Here is a 25,766-nt window from a genome sequence, read left to right on the forward strand (position 1 = left end):
CAGTTCTATGAGCCCCAAAAAGGAGATGTCTCTATCATTAATTGTTTCCAATGGAGGGAAGGCATTCAAAGGTGTGCAGTCCCTTTAAATATGATGGCCAGAACTCCCTTTGGAGTTCAATTATGCTTGTCACACCCTTGCTCCTGGCTTCAACCGCAATGTCCCCTGGCTCCACCCCCAAAATCTCCTGGCTCCACCTCCAAAGTTCCCAGATATTTCAATTGGACTTGGCAACCCTACTGTTGACTCACGTTCAGCATATGGTCCACTAAGACACCTAGTTCCTTTTTGCACATAGTACTGCCAAGACAAGTTTTCCCCATCCTATAACTATGCATTGGATTTTTCCTACTTTATTGCAGAACTTTACATTTATCCCTATATTGGTTTCACCCCAATTTTCCAGCCTGTCAAGATCATCCAGTGTCCTGTTTCTCTCTTCTGTTGTATTTGCAACCCCTCCCCTTGTATTCTAAACCAACAGGAGGCTTGCTACTCACTTGAAGGAAAAGTCAGAAATGAAAATTCACCAGTGATTCACTTTTGTTTAAATCCACTGCCACACTGGGTCTAGGCCCACAACTTGCTTTTCTTTCTTTTTACTCTTCCCATGCCGGAACAACAGCCTTGCAGTCATTCTCAAATATATTTTTATTTGTAACATTTCCAAAACGAAAATGTTTCCATTTTGGTTCCCTGCCCTCTGCTACATTGCTGTTTGTGTACCCAGCCTGAAATGCAGGGTTTGACTGAGCCTTTGCAACAACTTGTAGTGCTGAGGAAACTCCTGCAGGATTTGATGGATGACAACGTTAATGGCATGTAGTCGGGTTTCCAGCTTCTGCCGTTCAATCCTTATCATCAGCTCCGTGCGGCACAGTGGGTGGTACTTCCCTTCCTTCACTAACTGCATGTGCTTCACACGTCCCTGATTGGCCACAATATCTGAAAGGTTCTTAGAAGAGCAACATTTAATATAATATTAGAGACAAGAGGCTGTAGGAAAATAAACAAATAAAGAACACTTACTGCCACAGGATCTTGGGGTAGAAAAAACGGTTCGGCTAAAATCTATTCTGAAAAGTCTCACAGTCACAGACCACCATTGATCTTTGGGTAAAGCTCTGCATGCGTAAAGCCTATGAGATCAGGGGCTTGCAGACACCACAGGGCAGTGGACACCTCGGCAGCCTTCACCACCAGGGCAGCCATAGCGAGTTTTGTTGGGCAGCTAACGGGTCATCTTTTTCTACCCTCATAAGATACTATAGGGTTGACCAGCAGGACTCCATTGGGGCGGCCTTTGGGATAAGAGTGCCGCAGCAAGTAATGGGGTGAGACACATAATTAGTCTGAATGACTTCCCCCCACTGAAGGAGTGCAAAACCCAAGGCTCACCTGGAGGTTTCTTCTCTTCAGTGGGGGAAATCAATCCACTCCCCCCGCCCCAAAACAAAAAAAATTAAAGGAAGGAAGGCAGTAGAAAGAGAATGAGAGGTAGGAGAAGAAGATATTGGATTTATATCCCGCCCTCCACTCCAAAGAATCTCAGAGCGGCTCACAATTTCCTTAACCTTCTTCCCCCACAACAGTCACCCTGTGAGGTAGGTGGGGCTGGAGAGGGCTCTCACAGCAGCTGCCCTTTCAAGGACAACCTCTGCCAGAGCTATGGCTGACCCAAGGCCATGCCAGCAGGTGCAAGTGGAGGAGCGGGGAATCAAACCCGGTTCTCCCAGATAAGAGTCCGCACACTTAACCACTACACCAAACTGGCTCTCCAGAAGGTAGAAGCAGTTTACAACTATTGATAGGAAGTCGAAAGCCAGACAGAGCTAGGCTATGGGATGACTGGAAAGGTGGTCTTGCTCTGCCCCAGGTCAGCTGCACAAAGATTTGCACAGCCCTGCCTGGAGCAAGAGGGGGCATGACCTAACCAGCTGGGATGACTTTGCCCCACTAAAGAGAATAAACCTTCAGGTAAGTCCACTGTTTTGTTCCAGTATTCCCCAATATATCATTTATGTTCCTCCCAGCAACCTCTTAAAAGTTTCTTCAGTCAGGGGTGAGCATAGCACCAGACCATGACAGAGAATTTTCCGCTATTATTCTGACGCTTTAGCACAGGCTGCCACTAGAGTTACAGAAGGCCCCCCCGTTCTCTGCTTCCAGGAAAAGCTGAAAAACTGTTCTATTCGGAAGAGTTTTTGATGCCCTGGTTTCGGTTGGGAAGTTGTTGCATTCCTGTGTGTTGTTTTGTAGATTTTATACATTTTACTACTTTAGGCTTTTTGGAGCATTTTTACCGTGTATTGCCTTGAGTCTTCTTGAGAATGGTGGGTGTGATACCATGCATGTTATGATCTGTAAATAATGCCCTAAAATGTTGTGAATTGTATATATAGTTCTCAACAGGGGGGTTAAAAGGTAAGTAGACTGACTAGCAAGAGAGGAAAGAGTATGTATGTGCAGTGGAGTACCTTTGAGACACATATATACAGAAGTGAAATGTTCTGATTGGATGAGAGGATGGGACTGAGAGGAATATGCATTGGAGAGTCCTAGGAGAGAGAGGAAGGATAGGAGTTTTAGAAAAAGATAATCATCATGAGAAGGACTAGACTAGGTATGTCAGGATTTATAAAGTAAGGAAGTTAGGAAAGCAAGCTATTACTAATAAGATTACGAAATGTTCGGTTTATAAGCTGTGTCTGAGTTTATAGCTGTGTCCCTTGACTAATTTATATTTTTCCACTACTGGGCTAGAACTTGAGAGAATATTCTGAACTCTATGTGATTCTTAAAATAAAATTTTGATTTTTATTCATTTTATTTTATAATTATCGTCTCCTCAGCCATTCCTCACTTCAGTTTCAGGGGTCACACTCACTAGTCGGTTTTAGTTATCTGAAAGGGGGTTTGAATTAGTGATCCTGGAGGCAGGAAAACAGACTGCACCCCAGGTTCAAGAGATCTAAAAAGCCCTAAGAGGGAAAGAAATTACAGATATGAAGAAGACGGATACAGAGAGTGAGGGAATGGCCCTATTAAGCCATAGTAGTTTACAAATATTTAAACAAATAAATAATAAAGAAATGTGTACAGTGCTAAATGTGACAGAAACACCAACCCCATGTTTGGCATTTTCTCTGTTTACAATATCCAAGATTCCTTCAGTCTGACCCTCTCAGCTCAGCACCTGCACTCACTATTATAACATGTAAGGACAGATCATTTGGACTACTGCGTATAGTTCTGGTCACCGTATCTCAAAAAAGACACTGCACAAGCGGAAAAAGCACAAAGGAAGCCGACTAAGACGATCAGGGGGCCGGAGCACCTTGCCTATGAGGAAAGGCTGAAGAGTCTGGGACTTTTCAGTTTAGAGATGAGATGGCTAAGGGAGAACACGATAGGAGGTTTATAAAATTATATATCGTGCGGAGAGAACTGACAAAGAGAACATTTTCTCCCAAAATACTAGAACTCAAGGGCATCCAATGAAGCTGGTGGGCAGTAGATTCAGGATGGGTGAAAGGAAATACTTCTTTACACACAAAGTGATTAACATATAGAATCTGTTGCCAGAGAATGTAGTGATGGCCACAGGAATAAACAGCTTTTAAAAAAGGGGATTAGGTAGATTCATAGAGAATTAGGCTGTCAATGGCTACTAGCCATAGCGGAACCTCCACAGTCAGAGGCACTAATCCTCTGAATCTCATTGCCAGGAGGTAACCTCAGGCGAAGGTCTCAGGCTCTATGCCCTGTTGCTGTCCCTGTAGAGGAACTGGTTGCCTACTGTGAGAGACGGTATGCTGGACTAGAGGGAACACTGATCTGATCCAACAGGGCTCCTCTTATATTCTCAGTATAGAAGAAGAAGAAGAAGATATTGGATTTATATCCCGCCCTCCACTCCGAAGAGTCTCAGAGCGGCTCACAATCTCCTTTACCTTCCTCCCCCACAACAGTCACCCTGTGAGGTGGGTGGGGCTGGAGAGGGCTCTCACAGCAGCTGCCCTTTCAAGGACAACCTCTGCCAGAGCTATGGCTGACCCAAGGCCATGCTAGCAGGTGCAAGTGGAGGAGTGGGGAATAAAACCCGATTCTCCCAGATAAGAGACCGCACACTTAACCACTACACCAAACTGGCTCTCCAGTATAGCTGAAGTATAGTTAACAAGTGAATGTTTCATTTTAAGTCTTGCATGTTTTCTTGCTGTCTTCAATCACGAATAAACAGGTGAGGCAGTCAAAAGTGGTAAGAGGAATGTTGGACACATTACTTCCTTAGGTACTAAAAACCACAGAAACATTATACCTTAATTGCATGAGAAAAGGCTTTGGAAATACAAGAAAAATGTAATGGGAGAACTGAATTTAGGTGATAAGCAGTGCAATCCTAAGCAGAATAACACCCTTCTAACTGATTTTAAAGGATTTAGGATGGTGTAAATCTGCTTTGGGTTGCACTGAAAGAATACTAACCATTGCAATGCAACCAGATTGTATTGTCACAGCTGAAGCATTTTCAGTCTCATCTGGCTTCACATAAGATTGTTATCTGCATATATACATCTGATAAAAACGCCACAGAAGACAGAAATGTTGTTGGACGCATCTATATCTTGCATTCAGAATGCTCTGCAATCTGTCATGCCTGACAGCCAGTTCACTTGTCCAGCAACAAAAGTACAAATGTGCTTTTTTCCCTACGCCTATTAGCACTGTGTACAAGTTTCCCGATTCAGGCCCTATTCAACAGACTTAGGCTCCTGAAGGTGTGAGCTATAGCTGCAAGATACCTGGGAAGCTGGGTTGCTGACAAAGCAGTCACCAAAACTGCTGTCACTCCGGCAACCACACAGCAGGAGGAGGGACAATGACAACCCACCATTACTATGGTGGTGGCAGGAATACAACCCCTAGAGGCTTTGCTGGAGAAGGGAAGGAGACAAACTGTAAAGACCACATGCAGGTATTTAAAAGTCAGCTGTCTATGCTTGAGAACACCTGTGTGGCACCACCAACCCTGGAACAGCTGGAGCAAAGAGAGGACAGTGAAAAGGGCAGAAAGTATTTGTTGTCTATAAGTAAAGCTTTGGGAGAGTAAAGCAGGAGATGTGCTTGTGGAAACATGTCTGGGTAGATATGATTATGGGCCAGCAGAAGAATGTATAAATCAGCTCCCAACAAGGATATGAATGTACACTGCAGAGGAACCCAACCCTACCTACCTGTAGTTTTTTTGCCTGCAGCTGATCGATTCTTATTTCCAGCTCATCATTTTCAACATTCGTGCTGGAAATCTGTTTTTGCTTCTCCAGAAGAACATTGCTGAGATTTTTCTGAGTACCATCAAGCTGACTTATGATTTTGTTGCAATCCTCGGCATTCTAAGGGAGGGTCAAAAAGAAATATTCTGCATCTCAGTCCAGCTAAATTGGCCAGTGGTTGCAAGTGTTTTCCTTTGGCACCATATAGAAAAATATCAATACGATGTTGTCTGTTCTTCAGCTCTGTCTCTCCTTAGCATATATAAGCAATGAAGATATGTGCTCTATAGCAAGTAATGGAAGAGTACTGCATCTACCTCAAAACTCAGCATCTACCTAAAAAAATGACTCCCCCAGAGCCCCAGATATCTTCAGATTGATTCTACATTATGGAGCCAGAAAAAATTGAGAATTCTGAAAAATCCCAAATCCAAATTGGAAATTCTGAAAATTGGGAATTCTGAAAAATCCCGACTCTAAATACCATACTGGATTTGGGATTCAGGAATGTTGGAAAATACTGATATTCTGGTTCAATATACCTGAACCCCAAACATACCAATTTATTTTGCACACCCCTAGTATAGATCCTACACTCCGGTTCTGACCCCCTTGGTAGGCATCTGATATTTGTTCCAAGGTCTCAGTGCTTTCTCCCACATGGAAGTATTCAACCTGGGGGTTTATTCTTGACAGGCCTTTGGTGAGAACTCCTTGCATATTAGGTATGCAGTAATGTTGTGGTACTCACTACGGCATCAAAGGCAGCAGTCATGGTTTAAGACCACACTCAGAACATTTTTTTTAACACAGCCATTTTGGGGACCAAGGAATATTATATGTCTCTTGGTTCTTCTGTCTTTTTAATTGTTATTTGTAAAATTTGAGAGCCCTCTCAAACTATGCCCCCTCAAGAGCCCATGTGGCCACAACCAAGACTTACAAGGCTCTGAGAAGCGTCATACTGAGAAATTCTTATTTTTGAAGATAGCGGCCACAGTAAAAGAGAGAGGAACAAAGTTTTTACCAGTCAAAAAGTTGAAGTCTGAGGTAGGTAGCAGAGCTGGAGAGAGTATCCTGTCTTCACAGTGGTGAGGGCTGAGGCAAGGAACGCTCTCTCCACCTCCATCACATGCTCGTTTGGGTGGGAAAACTCCAGCTTGTGTTGGAGGGGAGGGGGAAAACTCTGATTTGATTAGAAAGCTTTGGAACCAATGTCTGCAGCAGGCCTGTACAAGCGCAGTCCCATGTGGACTACACAGAAGCCATGAAGATAAACTAGTTCAACATCCCCTAGTATTACAGTCAGAATACCACAAGCAGAACCATCAGAGAAACAGCAGTCCAGCAACAACCTTGAAGACATATGTTCTGAGATGTTTGTCAAAGAAGGTGGAAGAAAGTTAGTACTTCTTTGATGAGGCACTAACTTTCACACTGGAAAGCCTAGAAGTGGAGCACTGTGCAGAATGCTATTTCAGGGACACTATAAAAATGGTCAGGGCTAGACATGGACTTTAGTGATCAGATCTGATGTACCATGTGTACATTCCTCAATGGGCCATCAAACAAAATCAGTGTTAAAAATCCCTTTCTTAGCTATATTGCCCTATTAAGTTATTAAAGTCTTTTTATAAAAGCATACCTTCTGGATCTCTTTGATTTTTTTCTTCAACTCCTGCTTCTTATAATAGAAGTCACTTTTTGTGAGTACGTTTTTATTCAGCTTGTTTTGTCCCTCGCCACGAATCACAATGGTCTCTCGGCGGGCAACAGCTGCCTCCATATCTCGCATCATCTTCTCCTGTTGTTTTTTCAGCTGGTCATACCTTACCTACAATACACAGAGGCTGAAGACACCTAAAAGACAATTATGTACTTCTGTATATTACATTTTAGCATAGGGGACACATGAAAATTAGGCTGGTGCCAAAGCTCGGTTCAGGAAGATTCTGTGGTTCTGAGAATGTGAGTTCTGTTATACAGTTACTCCTGCATGTGATTGCCACTACTTAAAACAGTACATTAGTTAATGCAGTACACTACTTAAAGCAGTCTGTTTGACTAATGTAATGTGTTTGCTATTAAACCACCAGGCTATGCCATCAGTTTCATCAATGATCATTCAGTATAGGTATACATCTTCTGACTAAAGAGAGTCAGAAGTTTATTTATTCCAGGCCTTGGTGAAAACTTTGAATCTCAAAATTAAGTTAAACTTAAATAAAGTTAAGAACTTTATTTAAAATCACTCTAATTACTTCTGAACAAATTCAATAAAAAAAGAATCACATTATACAGGAAACACTAGCATGCTGTCAAGAGAATGAGCTATTGCTGGGTAAAATTCCATCATTTACAGCTCACGGAACAGATGTCAGCAAGTGATGAGAAGCAGCCATCCCCAGCACAGACTTTTACCAGCTTAAGATAACTTCTAACAGTCCTCCTAATTAGTTCACTGGATTCAGCTGGACTAGGTGAGTGGAGTTTGCTCATCTTCCAGAAAGCTCTCTTGAGACAGTGCTCTTATTGGTTGTGGAAGGTCAGAATTGGTTGTGGAAAGTCAGAAGATCAATGACCTAAGTTTCCTATAAACGTAGACTATTCTTTTAGGCCTCACCCCTTATCTTCGCTTGCTATGGTGGTTTTGCCGTGTCAAGTTGCCATTACACCTATCCGGATTATGCTGCTTACTTCTGAACTGAATTTGCCAAAGTCTCAAGAAGTTCACATCTGTACTGTAGAATTTTTCAGTAAGCGTATCGAAGAAGTCAGCTTTATTGTTTTATGTGCTTGAACCTTCACGAGAATTGCATATCTATTTAAATAGTTTGATTTTTATGTTTTTATATCTTAATGTGATTTTATATCCCATGTATTTACATGAACATGTAAGCTGCCCTGAGCCGCTTCACAGGGAGGGCAGAATATAAATCGAATAAAATAAATAAAGAAATTTCTAAAATTTACAATAAAGCCTATGGTAGTTTTATGGTGTCCTGTTACTGAGAGTTCACTGGTCCAAATCCAGAATAATCCTGGTTATGTTATCCATAGGGAGCTTTGTTCCAGGGTCTCAGGTCCAGGTCAGGAAAACAATTCTCTAAGGACAAGACAAGTCAGCCTTGGCACATACGTAAATGTGGTTATAAATAAAAAGCAAAACATGGCACTCATTCCCCTACCTAACCAAAATTTAAAGATTATGTGCAATTTCTTAAATTCTTACCAAAAGCTTTTCAGAAAAGATAAGATAGTCTTACCACAACCCAAATTTGAGAGATTTGAGGTTTTAGAGTGTGGTTTTCTTATATAGACACAATTCCATGAGCCTCAAATGACTTTATTAAACCATCACATTCTTTTTCTGAACATCCCAAAGAATAATTACTGCAGACTTTGTTCCATTTGTTCACAAGGAATTAATCTACCACTTCTTTCTTGACAAAGTTTCTATATAAAAGTTAAGATGAAGTAAGCAACCAGATTCATTCAACGTACTCGAAATTCATTTGCATTGTAATATTCTAGTTATAGAAGCTGAGTTCCTGTTCTCAGAAACTGCTCATCGCCATTGCATATTTGGAAACAGTTTGGCATAAAGCACACAGAGAACACCTATCTGCAACCTTCTTTCCTACACTCTTCACTGTTTTAGATATATCAATGGAACAAACAGGAGGATTATCAGAGTACAGTATAGGTCGGTTGCTTATGCTAGAGAGCTGTCTGACTTAAAGTATCGAGGTGACATTATGTCTGTTTCTGATGCTTTGGTCAGGATATATAACTATTTGTCTTGTCAGGGACATAACCAGAATTATAAGGTGAAATTAGTGGGACAACCCAAAAAATTATAGAAAATGTCTCCGTGCACAGAAACAACACTAGCCTGGCATGCCTACTATGGATGCCAAAAAGGAAGTTTAGAAACCCAAAATAGAATAGCAGCAGCAGGAGCGACAATGACAACATAATCATATAGTCTTGTGTAGATTAAGAACTGCTTTGCTTATATCAATAAATACCATTTGTTGAGGCGCAAGTGCAGAGGGCGTTTAAGAATGGTAAGAATGCTCAGCTTCACAGAAGCGAAAATATGGTTCATAGATGGAGTGTATTCATTGAGGCCAAAAGATATTCATATGTATGAGAAACTAGTAATTGCAGTTTCTAAATAGACTCGGCTAAGATAAAAAGTAGCAAGAATGAACTGACAGTGTTTATGTATTTTAAGATGAGTTTATGTATAGATAGCCCTGTGGTTGAAGTTAGAATGTGCACCTTTATCAAGTGGGACAGCTAGCTATTGTTAGAAGATGCTGTTAAAATCCTGTAAAAAAGAGTTGAATTGATTGAGAGCTTATTCTCAGAAGGGGTTCCTTACCTGTGACCTTCTTATCTTCTGGGTACAAAACGTCTATTGACTCATACAATTGCTTTCCTTTAATTATCTATGTAACAATGATGGATGGTATAATTTACTGTTGATTTAGCCAATGTTAAGAATGTTGAATAGTTAAATTTTAAATAAAAACTTAAAATGGAAGCAGAGATTCTCTAATAGTGTAGAGTGTGTGCTATATTCTTAATTAACCTGAAATGTCATTGGGTATACCTCTAGGAGTTGAATAATCTGATATAGGAAAGCTGACTAGATGTGTAAAAGGTAAAGGTAGTCCCCTGTGCAAGCACCAGTCGTTTTCGACTCTGGGGTGACGTTGCTTTCACAACGTTTTCATGGCAGACTTTTTACGGGGTGGTTTCTCATTGCCTTCCCCAGTCATCTACACTTTCCCCCCAGCAAGTTGGGTACTCATTTTACTGACCACGGAAGGATGGAAGGCTAAGTCAACCTGGAGCCGGCTACCTGAACCAGCTTCCACTGGGATCAAACTCAGGTCGTGAGCAGAGGGCTCCGACTGCAGTACTGCAGCTTTACCACTCTGCACCACGGGGCTTTGTGAACTAGATGCGTAGGGTTTCTTAAATGCACAGAACAATCTACTCAATACACTTCACCTGCATCCTGTGAATTTCTGTCTTCATGGCCTGGATTTCACCCTGCCCACTCTCAGAGTCCACAGCAGCTCGCATCTCTTTGGCGATCTGTATCTTCTTCTCCCATTGCATCATCTGACACCTTCAAGGATAGAAGGGAAGGGGAAGTTATAACATGAGGAAATCTGATCTGTGGAGCCCGTGATTACAGTTTGATTGACCTGTTGACTCCTCCTCCTTTCAAAAAGGGGGGAAATTTACTCACAAAAGAAACTGCCATCCCTCCAATGGAAAAGACTAATGGCTATAACTGTATAAGGATGCTACATTAAAAATGAGAGACACTCAAGACTCACTCTGTCTCCACTAGGCTGTTGATGAGTCTCTCTTTTTCCTCGTGGAGTTGATCTAGCTTCTCTTGCAATTCAATCGATTCCCTCTCAGCTCCCTAGAACCAGAGAAATATTTCATTATGTACTTGGAAAGAAAAAATGGGCAATGAAAGAACCCACTGCCCCAAATCAGACTGTCCTTTGGAGGACAGAGTTTTCCTTTTTTTTATACCAAGCTATTACCTTTTTCTTCTAGCAAAACAGAGCAACAAGAGTTTATCCAGATGACATGGAGAGAGTGTAGGGTGACTGTGTAAGTTAGTGGTACATCAGAAAGTTTCCTGCTGAATTGTGACTTAAGAACAGGCCTCAGATTAGTGGGAGCTCACAGGAGCACAGTTCCTGAACCTTTCTGAGAGTTCTACCTCCTTATCCATTGAGTAGTATGTGCAGCTGCATAACAATCCCTGGATGAGCTCCACCACCTATTTTTCTACAAAATGACGCCTGCTTAACCAAATAGAATATGTAGTCTTTTAGGGAGCAATAACAGTGGCCAGGCCATGCCTACCGATATGGCTACCACCAGTGAGAGATATCTTTGAGATCTGAGGCAGGGTTTAGATGCAAAGTGTGGGAACAAGCATTGATGTGGAAAAAGTAGAGTAACACATGCCTCTTGGTTTTTGGATTTGAGAAATGCATAAATTTCTACCTTCTGGGTGGGACTGACCCTGGTCCTACCAGCAACAACAAAAGCTGGTACTGCAAGGGCACCGCTGTGCACTGTTGATGCTCCACCTATTGCTATTAGGAAACAGGAAATACCTTGAGGGCACAAACAAATTCATTCTCCATAATAGTGTTGCCCTGCTGCAACTCCTCAGAGCTTGCGCTGTTCTTGTAAATCAACATGTGTAATTTCTCCAAATCATTCGCCATGTTCTTCATGTGGCGCCCGATGTCCTTGAGTTCATTTTTTTCCTGCTGGATTTCATCTGAAGGAGAAAAACAGAGTTATAACCAGTACCTAAAATGAGTCCTAGGCTGCTGGTGTAAATGGGGCTGAGAACAGGCAGGAGAGTGAGGGGAGTGCTGCACAAACATAGATAGATCTGCAAACAGCATCCCGTTTGTGTTGCTTAACCCTGCCGTATTAAAAGCTTAGTCTCAAGGCCAAACTAGACTCACAACATATGTGAGACTGCCATGAAGACTTGGCAGCCATTTTGAATCTGTAAGTTTCCAGCACTGTGGGGGGCCGATTCAGATAAGGACTCTAGTGTGGGGATAAGGAGGATCTCCTTCCTCCCCCCTCATGCCATTTTCTCAAGCTGAAACTCTCCTGGGGGTGTTATTTGCCTGGGGGGAGGGCTCCATGTACACTGAATGCATGCACAACCGTCCAAAAATTCCATATCCAAATTCTGGAAGCAGAAAATCAAGTTTCTGCATTCAGAATATTTTTTGCAGCTTCACTGTGAAATCTGTGGTTTTAAGGAGTCAACTGCAGCATACAGTCATCACACAACTTGATGCACCAGCAGCTGCACAAGACCTTGACAGCAGCTTGCTCTGGGGTTGCTGACCTTAAGGGGCAAGCACTTTGAGGTGTCAGGAGCAATGACTTCCCTAATCCAAAGTATTACCTCACATTTTCAGATACTTTAAAAATCTTCACTGGTTGATTCTTCATCACTAAGCCATAGGTGATACTTTTCTCCCATTATATTACCATTACTTCTCAATTTAAGTCATTGTCTTGAAATCAGGTATGAAGGATTCAAGCAGACAAGATTATCTATTCGAAGCTCAGAGGAAAAATCTTTATCAACAGGCTACTAGAGGAGGACCATGCTTACTCTCTGTGCGCACTTTCTTTTGTTCCTTGATTGTGATCTCTTTCTTCAGCATGTCCAAGGATACTAGCTGCTCTTCTCTCTCTTTACTCAGCTTCACTAACTCCCTTTGCTGGTTCAACCAAAACCTCTGCATCTTCACTATTTCCATGTCCATTTCATCTGTTTGCTTGCTCAGTTTCTTGATTTCAAGTTCCAGTGGTCCCAACTCTTGTCCCTGGAATATGGATCAATGGATTATAATTTTATTTGACTCAACTTTCCATGTCTGTATTCTCGTTGCTATCTATATTCAGTTCTGCAGAATCTGGGGAGGTTGGGGGGCAACCAACTTGGTGTCTAATGTCTCTATATGTACCAAATCCCTTTCTTGCAATTCCATACGGGGAGTCCATGTTAGTCTGTAGCAGCAACATTAAACAGAAATCCTGAAACATCTTAAAGACTAATAACATTTATTCCAGCTTAAGTATTTTTAAAGTGGTAGCGCACTTCATCAGATGTACTTCCCACTTTAAAAGGATTTCAGCTGACCCTTCCCAACTTGGGGTTTTACTGGACCCAATATTACTGCTGGAGAAGCAAGCTAGTGCAACTGCAAAAAACCACAAACTTTCTGCCAACTTAGTATAGCATCAAAGAGGGCTTGGCCAATCTGGCCACTTGGATCCATGCCATGGTAACATCAAGATTAGACCGTTGTGATGCATTTTACATGGGTTGGTGCTTGAACTCAACTTCGAGACTCCAGTTGGTTCAGAATGCTGCAGCTCAGTTAGTATCAGGAGCTACCTGGAGCATGCAAATTGAACACACCCTGCAGTTGCTCCATTGGCTGCCCATTAGTTACTGGGTTCAGTTTAAGGTACTTCATAGCCTTGGACCCTCTTATCTGCAGGACTGCTACTCCTTCTATGCACTACCACGACAGATTTGCTCATTTGTTCAAGGCCTTCTGCTGGCGTCACCTTGCATAGAGGCAAAACCAATAGCTGTCCATGTGGGCTTTGCTGTTTTGCCCCCAATTTGTGGAATGGCCTGCCTGAAGTAGTCAGTAAGGCTATATGTTGCTATTATTCTACAAACTATATAAAATGGAGCTGTTCAGAAGGACCTTTGTATAAAGGAAACAGAACTTAACTATAAAATGGTTGAGAAAGGTGCTTTGTAAAGGGAAAGGAACTCTGAACTATACCATCATAGATAGGATGCATTATTTGTTTGCTGCATGTTTTACTCTGTCTCATCATGTTGACTATATCACCGTCAACTGTGTAATCTGCTTTGTGTTTCAGTGAGAAAGGCAGACTATAAATATAGGAAATAAATTTAATGCCAGAAACTAGATTGAAGAATCCCATAAGATTCTCAGCCAGCAGGACCGGATTTTGAAAACCTGTGAAAATCATGGGAAACTGACCCCCAGCTGGGAAATCATCATTTCCAGTTTCTTGTTGTACAGATTGATTATTCCTTGTTTGCGCCCAATCAAGAGATTGTGCCTGGTAATCTCAGATTCGCTGTGGCTGATCTGCCCATTCATGTCATCCATCTCCTTGTCCAGCTCCGCAAGAGTCTTCTGAAGTGTATTCAGCCTGCAAGTGGTGTTGGTTATATCCAGTGCAGTTTGGGCTGTATCATTCTCTATTTTGGAGAACTGCATTTCCTAGGGAAACAAAGAAAATAATAATAAGAAAAAAAACCACATTACATTATTTAGCCGCCCTGAGCCGTTTGTGGGAGGGGTGGGGTATATATAAACAGAAATAAATAAACAAATTAATAAATTTATTAATACTGTGAACAGAAGACCACACGGTCTAGAATGTGGTGGCTGTGCATCGCATATTTTCTGCAAGTTTAGTGCTTAGCAGGTAATATGCTTTAAGTACCATTATTATTAGTTACCAAAACAGCCAAGAGGCTTCTGCAGCTCTTCCCGCCCCCTCCCCAAGTTTAAAACCTTTTCTAATTGTTTGAAATAATGCCTGCTAAGCTAGCCAATATGAATCACGTACAACAAATATCTCCAGGTGGGTAGCCACGTTGGGCTGAAGCAACAGAATAGAGTTCAGTGGCACCTTTAAGCAAATCAGCTTTCTGGTTTATCTCAAAATGTCTACATCATGCTATCCCCCCAGGACCTGGCTACAGTGATCCATGTAATGGTCACTTCCTGACTAGACTACTGTAACTCGCTCTACTCTGGCTTACCCTTGAGACTGATCCGGAAACTGCAGCAGGTGCAGAGTGCGGCGGCTCGCCTGCTGACTGCACCACCTTTACGGGCGGGCCGGTGCACCGCAGTCTGTACTGCCTGTCCATTGAGTGCCAGATCTGCTTCAAGGTTTTAACGTTTAAAGCCTTATGCGGCCTGGGACCAACATACCTGTGGGACCGTCTCCTTCCATATATGCCCAGGAGGTCGTTACGTTCAGCCTCCCAACATCTGTTGGCTGTCTCCGGCCCAAGAGACGCCCACCTTGCCTCAACCAGGGCCAGGCTTTTTCAGTCCTGGCCCCGACCTGGTGGAATCAGCTCCCTACAGAGATGAGGGCCTTACCTGGCCTTACTAACCTTCCTTAGGGGCTGTAAAATGGAGCTGTTCCACCAGGCTTTTAGTTGAGTGCTGTTGAGTTGTCTGTTTAAAAATGTTTTTATTGTATTATATTGTTTTATCATATGTTGTTCTCTGCCCTGAGCCCTACAGGGAATGGGCAGAATAGAAATATACTAAATAAATAAATAAATAATCTGTTGTGGACTCGTTGCAGGACTCGAATGCAGAGCCATTCACAGAGGCAACAAAGTATCCATACAGTGATTCACCATTCCCTCCTCCCTTTCCTTCAAGCCTGCTATTTCTCTCCCTAACAGCCAGAAGGCTTCCTGTAAGCTTTTCTCTCTCTCTTTTAAAAAATATTATAGTAGGTATACCACTGTACTGTTATAGTGATATACCAAGAAACATTTTTTTTCCAAAAGCCAGCAAAAAGCCCCTAGCAATAGAAGCATCAGGGGTAGGCATGAGAAGAAATGGTGCCAGATATTGGTGAGGAGGTTTAGACATTTGTACCTTTCTGTCCAGCACTTTGATGCTGATATGTCCAGAAAGAATGGATCAGACTCCAGAAACATTGGAGCAAACCAGGTGAAACCATAAAAGGTAATGAAAGCAGGACAGGAGGAGGGAGATGACATCATGTGGATCCTTTGTAAAACACACTCCAGTTTGAGAGTTAAGGCTGAGCCAATCCAGTAGATGGAAGCAGCCTGAATTTGCAGCTGCAAAAACAGCAACCCTTACTACCTGCTAGGAGTAGAAATGGGATACTAAATTAGAAGGATCACTGACCTAACCCAGTGTAGCAAAATCCATATATTGTTGGGAAGTGGAGCTTAAACCATAAGGATACTGAGTTTATGCTGGACTACGTCTAACCCTTCAATACCTGACTGTGCCTGACTGGTTGTTCTGAATTAATAAAAAACAGGAACAGGAAGCAAAAACTATCTGCAACAACAATGATTCCAGGAACATCCTGCTGAATTACTTTGCCTTGACCAGCCCCAACTTTAGCTCCCTCTAATCATTTCTTCTAGTCATTTGTCTTCCTGCCATTCTGAACTTCCAAGTTGTTTCAGTCATAACTTCTTATTGTCTACTGAGCTCTATGCAAGTTCACAGGTTCGTTTTTAATTCTGGCTTCTGGTTTCACCTTTCCAACTAGTGATTACAGTTTGAATTTTGACTCTTGACCTTTGGTATCTTATGAAGCTTGGGTTCTGGTCGTTTGAGTTCTGGTCACTTATACTTGTTCTATGATTTCAAGAGGGACGTGGATTCCAGAGTACCAAGATTAGATCAAGATGGTGGGCAGTTTTACCAAAATCCAAAAGCAGGATATATGTTCTTCAACCTAGTGTCCATGGAGATATTTGTGGGGGCAGAGAGTTCAAGCTCAAGTTTATGCAATAGGCCTGATGGGCTAGTCAAAGGAAGGGATACGCATGAACCAGCTCACGAACTAAAGTTTGTGACAAATTTTAGCCAGTTCACAGTTTATGAACTTTCACAAAGTTTTAGTGCTGCTTGTGGTAGTTCGTGAGTGGAGACAGACTGGTGCCAATCAATTAAAGTGTTAACAAAACTCTGAAGCAACAAGGGGAGCAGAATTCTCCAGCCTTGGAAACATCAATAGGGGCCCTACAAACCTTAACAGAGATTGCCGGCCATCAATCACAGAATTTTCATTCTACTCTATGGGCTCAGCCTTCACCTCTGCCAGTATGTTGGCAAGCCACAGATGATGATGCCCACCCATTCCCTCAGGCTACTCTGTATCGTGGTGGTGATGTTTGCTGCTGTGTGGTCTGCATCTATCCACTGGGCATGGAGCAGAACCACTCTTTGCCTCCTTCTGGTGTCCAGTTAGGGCATCTGCCAAGCTGTCGTGGGCTTATTTTGGAGAGCCCCCATTGAAACTCTGGGATGCTTGATCTGCCTTTCTGCCCTTCTGTCTTTTTAGACTTGAGGGGTGGTCCTGCCAGCTTCACATGTGTTTCCATTTATCTGCAGAGTAGAAGCATTTACCCTGATTGACAGGTGTACTCCAGACCCAGTTGCAGAGCCTTAAGCTAGTGTGTTGCTCAGCTTAGCACCCTTACACCCTTCCAGATGCCATGGGGTACTTTGGGGAGCCCCCTTCAAAACTCCGGAGGTACCTGCCTTTCTGTCTGTCCTCTGAATACTGGCAGCGTGTTTCAACCTGGGAGGGGGGAGTGCTGTGAATGTTGTGGGCATGCTTTGGGTTTCTAGTGGACTCAGGGCTTTGAGTCACCACGTCTACATACATTGTTGCATACTTTTGGGCTTGCAAGTTAAGGCTGGACTTCAAGCCATCACATCTACATGTGTCATTCTAAGCTTTTGAGTTTGGGCCTTGGGTGGTCTCAGCACTTTGAGCCACCAAGTCTATATATATGCTGTTGCATGCTGATTTGGGCCTCAAGACACATTGCACTGGTTCTTCAGGGCTGGCAAAAATATCCCACACCTTCCATTTCTACTGCAGAGATTCTCGAGGAATTTGATTCTGTTCTGCTGGGCTTCTGTTGCCCTTGCTTTTTTAGCTGTTTATTTTCCTCCACTAGAAACAGTGGAGGATGGGGCACCTTCTTTGGGTGGCTGTAACTTGGATCCTGTATATCCAATCCTCACCAAACTTGGAGGACAGGTAGAGGAGAGTCAGCTGGAGATGTGCTGTGAGTCTGGTGTCTCTAGCACACCAGGGGCCATTCTATACACTTCTGAACCTCCTGAACCTGCGCCTGTCATTTCCCCAGAAAGCACTTTCCTGGGGGCTCCTTCTTTAGGGGGTCATAACTCAGACCCCATTAATCCTATCCTCACTAAACGTGGAGGGCAGATAGAAGAGAGTCAGCCGGAGATCCTCTGCATGTTTGGTGTTTCTAGAACATTGGGGGGGGGGGCGGACTTCTACCACATCTCAAACTTGATAAACTGGTTTGATTCGTATGAAGCCTTTGCGGCAGTCTGTGGGCCCACCATGAACTGAACCACATTTTCCAGGTTCGTGCCCATCCATAATCAAGGGAAGAAGGTCTGGTACTTATACTAGGCCTAGCTAAAGGCAAATGTTGTATACTCCTATTCCATTCTGCGTTTGCAGAGTGCTCTGACTGCTGACAGTACACAGCAAGGTTAGGTCTCAGCCTCAAACTGTAAGGCTCTTGGAGACCCTAACATGGACTTCCAGTTCGGCTGGCCTATGGATCCCTGATTCTGGCTCAGCCTTTCTTGTCAGTGACCCTTAGCTTTGGTGTGCAGACTTGTTCCTAGCAGACAGCAATTATTATACAGTGTCTGTATCCACGATGAGGCATCCCCAACTCTAGACAGTGCAAAAAGTCAACAGCTATTTTACAAAAAGGAAAACATTATTCCAGCTGCATTTTCTTTACAAAAGTCATGCTCAACAAAACACTTTCAAAAAGAAGATTGCTTTGAAAGTCAGCTGGGAAGGGACCAAGCTTAATTTATCAATACTTGGATTAGAGTTCATGTTTTTAGACTAATGTATTTTTTAAATTCTTCAAATATGACTTGTATATTTTATTCATGAAATCTTTGTATTTTTAATGACATCATATTTATATTATTATGTTTTTATCTTGTTGTATGCTTGAATATGGTAAGTGATCATAATAAATAAACTGAAAAAACAAACTGTTATTGCTTGGAGAGGTAATGATTACCTGAAGTGACAACATTTCTTCCATCTGAAAATACTATTTATTCATGCATTAATGCAATTTTATCCTATACTTCCTCCAAAGAACTCAGAGCAGCATACATCATTCTCCCTTCCTTTTTATCTTCCAGTAGGTTAGGCTGAAAGTGAGTGATTGGCCCCAAATTGTGGCAGAGTGGGAATTTGAACCATGGTCTCTAAGATCCTAGTCCAGCACTCAAACCATGACACTACACGAATAGTAAAGGAGAGGACAGAATCCTTCCACTGACCACGGAGCATGGTTCCCTTCAGTCCCACAAGAATTAATGTTACACGTACCAAATCCATCATTCTGTTTTGAAGCTTAGCAGACAGTTGTAAAAAGTATTTTGCTGCCTTGTTAGACATCAGCTGATCCTGAAGCTTGACAATAATTTCATTCTCCAGCTCCTGCTTGATTTGTGATCCCTTTTCTATCTCTCTACGAAGGGTAGCCAAGTCATTCAAGCGAGCAGCTCGATCCTGGGAAAAGAAGACACAGGTTTATTAAAAAAAATATGGAGGTGTGAATGGGGCCTGACCCCCTTGCCCCAGCATCTCACCATATTGGCTCGATTGAGGGCTTGCTCTGTCTCCTGTAGGGTACGAGTGTAGGTACCAAATTCCACTTTCATGGCATCCTGTTTAGCTAAGCTCTGAGTTATCAATTTCCTGCTTGTGTTTCCATCATTCTCAGAGCGGTGCAAGATAGAGGCTAACAGCTCATTCCTCTCTTCTTCCTTAGAGATGGACTTCTTGTAGACTTCAATCTCAATCTCTAAAGATTTAAGCTTGTGTCTGGTTTCTCTGCAAGGGCATAAAGAGATGGATTGAGGGATAACAGTTAAAGGGAGGTGGCTACTATTCCACAGCATCAACCATCTCACCAAACTAATAGAATGGAAACCAGAAATAGCGGAATACTCAGAATATTTATGTGCATCTTGGACTTAATGATTATAAAATGTACAAAATTGATTTTATTGTATATTCTGTTTTTTAATATTTTATGTTTGTTTTTACCTGTTGTTGGCTGAGAGAGAGAGAGAGAGATAGTTGCCAGTTATTTAGACAAATCTTTTCAAACATCTAGCAGCAGCCTCGACTGTGTTTCCTCCAAAATATTGTCAGGCTTTGGCAATTATCTATAGTGGTTCTGATGACAGAGAAAATTACAATACAATTGTTCATTGCAGATTGACTATTCAGACATAATTCTCTTGCCACACTGTAAAAGAATAATTTTGCATTACAAGACCAATAGAGATATATCAAGTCATATACAGTGTCCAGTATCTTTCATGTCAATAAAGAATAATTTCCAAACTTCCTTTGACAATTCCTTGTGAGTTTCTTCTCTTCTGTTAATATCAGAAGAAGCCAAAACAGAAAGTCTTTTTCTTCTATGACTGCCATAAAACCCAAAGTGAAGGGAACTGGTTTCAGTAGATAGACCTTCAGCCCACAGCTTCATTTCCCCACAATCAGGGATTCACATATGATCATAACAGAAGACTAACAGAAGACTAACTGGCTCACAAAGAAACATGATAAAGCTTTATGTTATGATAATATGTAAAGCCCCTATTATGAGTGAATGAAACTGTGGGCTGAAGGAGGTCTATATGTGAGCCCCGGAGGTCGTTGCGTTTGGCCTCCCAACATCTTCTGACTACCCCTGACCCAAAGGACGTCTGCCTTGCTTTGACCAGGGCCAGGGCTTTTTCGGCCCAACCTGGTGGAATCAGCTCCCTCTGAAGATTCGGGCCCTCCTAGATTTGTTACCATTCCAGAGGGCCTGTAAGACGGAGCTGTTCCGCCAGGCTTTTGGCTGAGGCGGGCGTCCTTAACTAGTCACACCATCTAACTGGCCTCCCCACACTGATACTGACTACCATCTGAACAGGACTATCATCTGGACTGGAGGAGATCGGGCCGACGTAACTGGCATTTTTGGACACCTAGGTTAGGTGTCTACCTTTTCCACGCTGCCTTGATTTGCACTTGATTTGTATTTAAATTGAGCTATTGGCTCAATAGTCTCAAATTTTAAAATGTCATGACTGTTTTATTTATCTATGAATGTATTATCGGTTTGGTGTAGAGCCACTTTGGTGTAGTGGTTAAGTGTGCGGACTCTTATCTGGGAGAATCGGGTTTGATTCCCCACTCCTCCACTTGCACCTGCTGGCATGGCCTTGGGTCAGCCATAGCTCTGGCAGAGGTTGTCCTTGAAAGGGCAGCTGCTGTGAGAGTCCTCTCAGCCTCACCCACCTCACAGGGTGTCTGTTGTGGGGGAGGAAGGTAAAGGAGATTGTGAGCCGCTCTGAGACTCTTCGGAGTGGAGGGCGGGATATAAATCCAATATCTTCTTCTTCTTCTTAATTGCGTGATTTGTTGGAATCCGCCCTGAGCCCTTATGGGAAAGGACGGAATATAAATCCACCGGAATAAATAAATATCTACTGAAACCAGTTCCCTTCGGAAATATTCTTTATTGACATGAAAGATACTGGACACTTTATATGACTTGATATATTTATTGGTCTTGTAATACAAAATTATTCTTTTATAGTGTGGCAAGAGAGTTATGTCTGAATAATTGATCTACATTGAACAATTGGATGGTGCTACACAGTTTATTATTCTGGTTTAGTTTGTTTAAACGGTTATTCTGCTTTTATGATACAAGAGAAAAGTACAAGTCATCTTTCTTTTTTCAAGCATCTTAAGACTGCAATACACATAGTAAATATGAGTGTACATTTCTTAAGCATACTGATTAAGAAAATGTCAACTGGGAACTCTTATAAAAATAGGTCATACAGGTAATTTCTGGGTGTAATGGGTAACCATATTTTGTGGTGAGTTTACTTGTTCATGAGGCCTAGCTTCAGAAATTTTTCAGATACCAAACTCAAAAAATGACTGTTCAGTACTCATCGAAGAAGAAGAAGAAGAAGAAGAAGAAGAAGAAGAAGAAGAAGAAGAAGAAGAAGAAGAAGAAGAAGAAGAAGAAGAAGAAGAAGAAGAAGAAGAAGAAGAAGAAGAAGAAGAAGAAGAAGAAGAAGAAGAAGAAGAAGAAGAAGAAGAAGAAGAAGAAAGAAGATGATGATACTGGATTTATGTCCCACCCTATCCTCTGAATCTCAGAGCGGTCACAATCTCCTCTACCTTTCACCCCCCCCTCACAACAGACACCCTGTGAAGTAAGTGGGGCTGAGAGAGCTTTTTTACACCAGCTGCCCTTTCAAGGACAACTCCTGTGGAAGCTATGGCTGACCCAAGGCCATTCCAGCAGGTGCAAGTGGAGGAGTGGGGAATCAAACCCGGTTCTCCCAGATAAGAGTCAGCGCACTTAACTACTACACCAAACTGGCTCTCAAATATATCACAGAATATTCCCAAAGCTACAGGGGAAAAAAATAGGATATAAAAATAATGCTTCACACAAACCTGCTTTCTTTACATTGATATATTTATGCTGTTTGCATACGATACTTAGATCATAGACATTTTACGGAGGATAGGATCCTCAGCTGCTGTTAACCATGGTGACTAAAAGAAACCTCCATATACAGAGTCAGCAAACTGAATGCCAGTGTTAGAAGGCCACATCAGGGGAAGGCCTTGGCCTCTATTCTATATGCCAGAGCAACTGGCTAGCCACTGTATGTATTAAAAAGGCTGCTGGATTAGATGGGCCACTGGTCTGATCCAACAGGGCTCTTCTTAAGTTTTTAATGAAACCCTTATGCTTGATAGTCATCAGCCAATCAACATTCTTAACGTTAGCTTTGATTCCTGTGGAATTATCACCATCTAACTCAACAGCAACAATAATTTCACTTTTTCCCCCACTTAAATGTCTTCCTCTACTTATATGATTCTCTACTGATTCAGCACTACTACCTTAGTGCTTCCTGCATGGCAGCATATGCCTCATCACGCCGCTTCATCCCAGTCAAGCTGACAGCCCACTGATGCAGCAATTGCTTCTTCTCTAGGTTTATAGATTGTATTTCTGTACATGCCTGCAAAAGCAGCAAGGTGAAATGCGAAATCAGCTGCATGGGCCAGTTCTCTTTCACCATCCACTTCTCTTCCATGTATGACTCAGTACCAATGTTGTGTATTTGTAACCTTAGCCTCCTTCCCTTTGCTCCTTTTTAATCTTTACACCCCAGGAGAAGCTGAACCAAAAACATATTTACAATGAATCAGTGAGTCAGCTACACTGAAAAACAGGAATTCTTATGGAAGTCAGGAAGAATGTACATGACCTATGCATTCCTTAAACAGTAGTGGGAGCAAGCTGTATCCACCAACATGCAAATGGTCAGTGAAGAAAAGCTTAAGCACCTCTTTAAGCACTCTATCCACATCACTATTCAAAATCACACTGTTCCAGTGCTCCTCAATATACAAATGGCCTGACACACATCCGGTCCACATATAATATGTTGTTTGCTCCAGCTACACAATAGATTTTTATGGGTTTGGTCCCCATCCTATCAACTAGACTTATAGTGTTGAATTCCATTTTGAAACTTCATTTCCAGACCTGCAGAGACCCAATTTGAACTGAGACTACAACATGCAGGGAGAGAGAGTTTGTCTCTCCCCAAGTTATTTTCCCAACCTGAAATGGCACCAGAAATCTGCTATCTGCACTGCTAAGGAAACATACGTGTAGCCTATCAGTACATGTATATTTTCCCAATGGCAAATGATAGTACCCTGAAACAATTGCAGATTGACAAAATGGCACCTGGTTGGGGAAAACTAGTCCCCCCTTCCCCATGTACTGCAGTCCTGATCCAAAACAAGTCTACAGAGAACAAGGACTTAAATTTCAACATGAAATTCCCAGCCCATGTCTTTTCAACAGGACCTGCAGTCAACCTGGAAGCAATGGGATCAATCCTACCACTGGGATGTCACTACACTGTGTAAAGTGGAGGAATTGGAGGATAGCTCCTTAGGCTGAAGGAAGGCTCTTTGAATGATGCTTTGATGTGTTATGTAGTCAGGTGCTCAGCGTTAGGAGCTAATTTACATATGATGTCCGTGATACGTAATGCGGGACCCATGACCCCCACGGTGTCCACCCATGGATTTCCTGGTATCCACTTCCTCAAAACACTTACCCAAAGCAAAGATTCTTGGTTTCCTCAACCTCACTGGAGCAGGAACTGCTTCAGAAGATAGCAGAAGGCTTAGGCACTACTGGGAATGTCCATTTGAAGATTGTTATCCCCAGCCTAGGAGGATACTTCACCTGGAACCTTCCAGCATTCAGTAATTGCCCCATAGCAATTTTGTGATGGTGTCCACCCATGTTCCCTTTAAGCTGCAGAGTCTTGTGAGCAAAAATTCTACTCTGTGAGCTACTGGCATCAAAGTTGTGAGCTACAGTACATATGTTCATATGTACTGGCATTAAAGTTGTGAGCTACTGCATAAATTATTGTGCTCTGGGGTCATCCTTCCTGAGCTAAGACAAAAATGTATGAGCTAGAGGCTAAAAATCTGTGATCTAGCTCACTCTAACTCAGCTTAGAGGGAACACTGGTGTCCACTATCCATTCTCAAAAGTCCAAAAATGTTCATAGATTCAACAAAACTTGGGATCCCTGAGATAAGTATATCTGGTCAATTCCCCAAGGGAACTAGGCCTTCCTCAGAAGTTTAAAGTGGCTTTCTTTCTCTAAATTTTCTAAATACATAAGACAAAAAGGCAAAGGCCATATTGCAGTAAATGTTCAAAATAATAAATATTTATTTTTGAGGACCGACTATTTAACTTTAAAAATACATTTTGAGAATATCCTTTTGGGAGGATGTTGGAAAGATACCTTATCATGAAAAAGTTTTAGTCCAGACAAAGTCATCCTATTCCCTCTTACCTCTGCCACTTCTTGCCGTGTGATTTTGGTGTCTTCAGCCTGGGCTATGTGTTGTGCTTCATATAAAGCGATCTGCTCCTGAAGCTCATTGGCTGTCCTTGTTAAGCGGTCAACATGAAGGTCCTGTTAAGTCAGACACACCCATGATAACAGTACCAGCCCCCTCCTTGCTCCTCTCCCTCATCATTCTCAAAGAACCTCTGAACCACATTAGTCAACAAATTATATAGAGCAAAGGGAGAAGAATCAGAAGGCAATGGAAGTGCAAGTAAGATTATGTTTGGAAGGTTCAAAAAATCCTTTGATGAAAAAATGGGCTTCTGTGAAGAAGCAAATGGATGGATAATGCTGAGTGGGGGGGCCTGTCCTAAGGATAGGGAGCAGAAGAGCAAATAGAAGTGGGGGGAGACAAAGGGACCGGTGGGAGATGAGAACTGGCAAAAGCTGTGTGTGGACCTGAGAAGGAAGAAGGACTATAAGACGATAGGGAAGATTATACACAGCCTCAGTAAGTGCACTATTTGCCTGGTACCTGTTTTTGCTTTTCCACCTCTGCACGCATCCGGTCCACCTCAGCCTTCTTCACTGTTCGCTTCATTACAGCAATATCATCACGTACATCTTGGTCCATGTTCTGCATGTAGAACAGGCGCAGAGACAAATTTTCCATCTCTGTCTGCATGGATGAAACTATGAGAAAAGAGCAGGAAAATGGTTTTTACTGCTGGTGCTAAAACCACACCAAAAGGGCAGGAGAAGCAATAAGCCACACAAGCCAAAAAGTAAGGGAAAAGGAGATCAGTTCCTGGATTCTGATTTCAGGGGGAAAGCTGCCAAGAAGAATATATGTTTAAGTGAAAGTCATACAACTAACTGAAACATGAAAAGGCCTGCACTCTAATAAGGCAATTTCTACTTACAAGAGGCTGTGTGGGCAGGCCCTAACCAGCTGTTCCATAAGGTCTATTCAGATAAGGACCTGTATATTTAGCTTGTGTCCCAACATCATATGAAGCTACTCTATATGGAGTCAAATTATCCATCCATTTAGCCCAGTTATCTCTTCTTTTTGGTAGAGGTCTTTCTCAGT

The 25,766-nt window shown here is 42.3% G+C and overlaps 1 protein-coding gene across 2 annotated transcripts in view; it reads right to left on the reverse strand.

Annotated features, from left to right (window-relative positions):
• Positions 1–632: 632 nt before the first annotated feature.
• The window catches only part of CCDC40 (coiled-coil domain containing 40), a 42,700-nt gene continuing 17,566 nt past the window's right edge, over positions 633–25,766 (reverse strand). For both annotated transcript variants that reach the window (XM_060252841.1, XM_060252843.1), the window contains exons 9-21: positions 25,209–25,366; positions 24,677–24,799; positions 22,680–22,801; positions 19,331–19,574; positions 19,068–19,250; positions 13,892–14,137; positions 12,475–12,688; positions 11,441–11,610; positions 10,637–10,728; positions 10,302–10,422; positions 6,922–7,110; positions 5,238–5,396; positions 633–955 (exon numbers count right to left, since the gene is read on the reverse strand). In XM_060252841.1, the coding sequence (XP_060108824.1) occupies positions 707–955; positions 5,238–5,396; positions 6,922–7,110; positions 10,302–10,422; positions 10,637–10,728; positions 11,441–11,610; positions 12,475–12,688; positions 13,892–14,137; positions 19,068–19,250; positions 19,331–19,574; positions 22,680–22,801; positions 24,677–24,799; positions 25,209–25,366 (2,270 nt within the window). In that variant the 3' untranslated portion in view covers positions 633–706. The remainder of the gene's footprint in view (positions 956–5,237; positions 5,397–6,921; positions 7,111–10,301; positions 10,423–10,636; positions 10,729–11,440; positions 11,611–12,474; positions 12,689–13,891; positions 14,138–19,067; positions 19,251–19,330; positions 19,575–22,679; positions 22,802–24,676; positions 24,800–25,208; positions 25,367–25,766) is intronic.

This window comes from Heteronotia binoei, chromosome 13, assembly GCF_032191835.1.
Source record: "Heteronotia binoei isolate CCM8104 ecotype False Entrance Well chromosome 13, APGP_CSIRO_Hbin_v1, whole genome shotgun sequence".
NCBI lineage: Eukaryota > Metazoa > Chordata > Lepidosauria > Squamata > Gekkonidae > Heteronotia > Heteronotia binoei.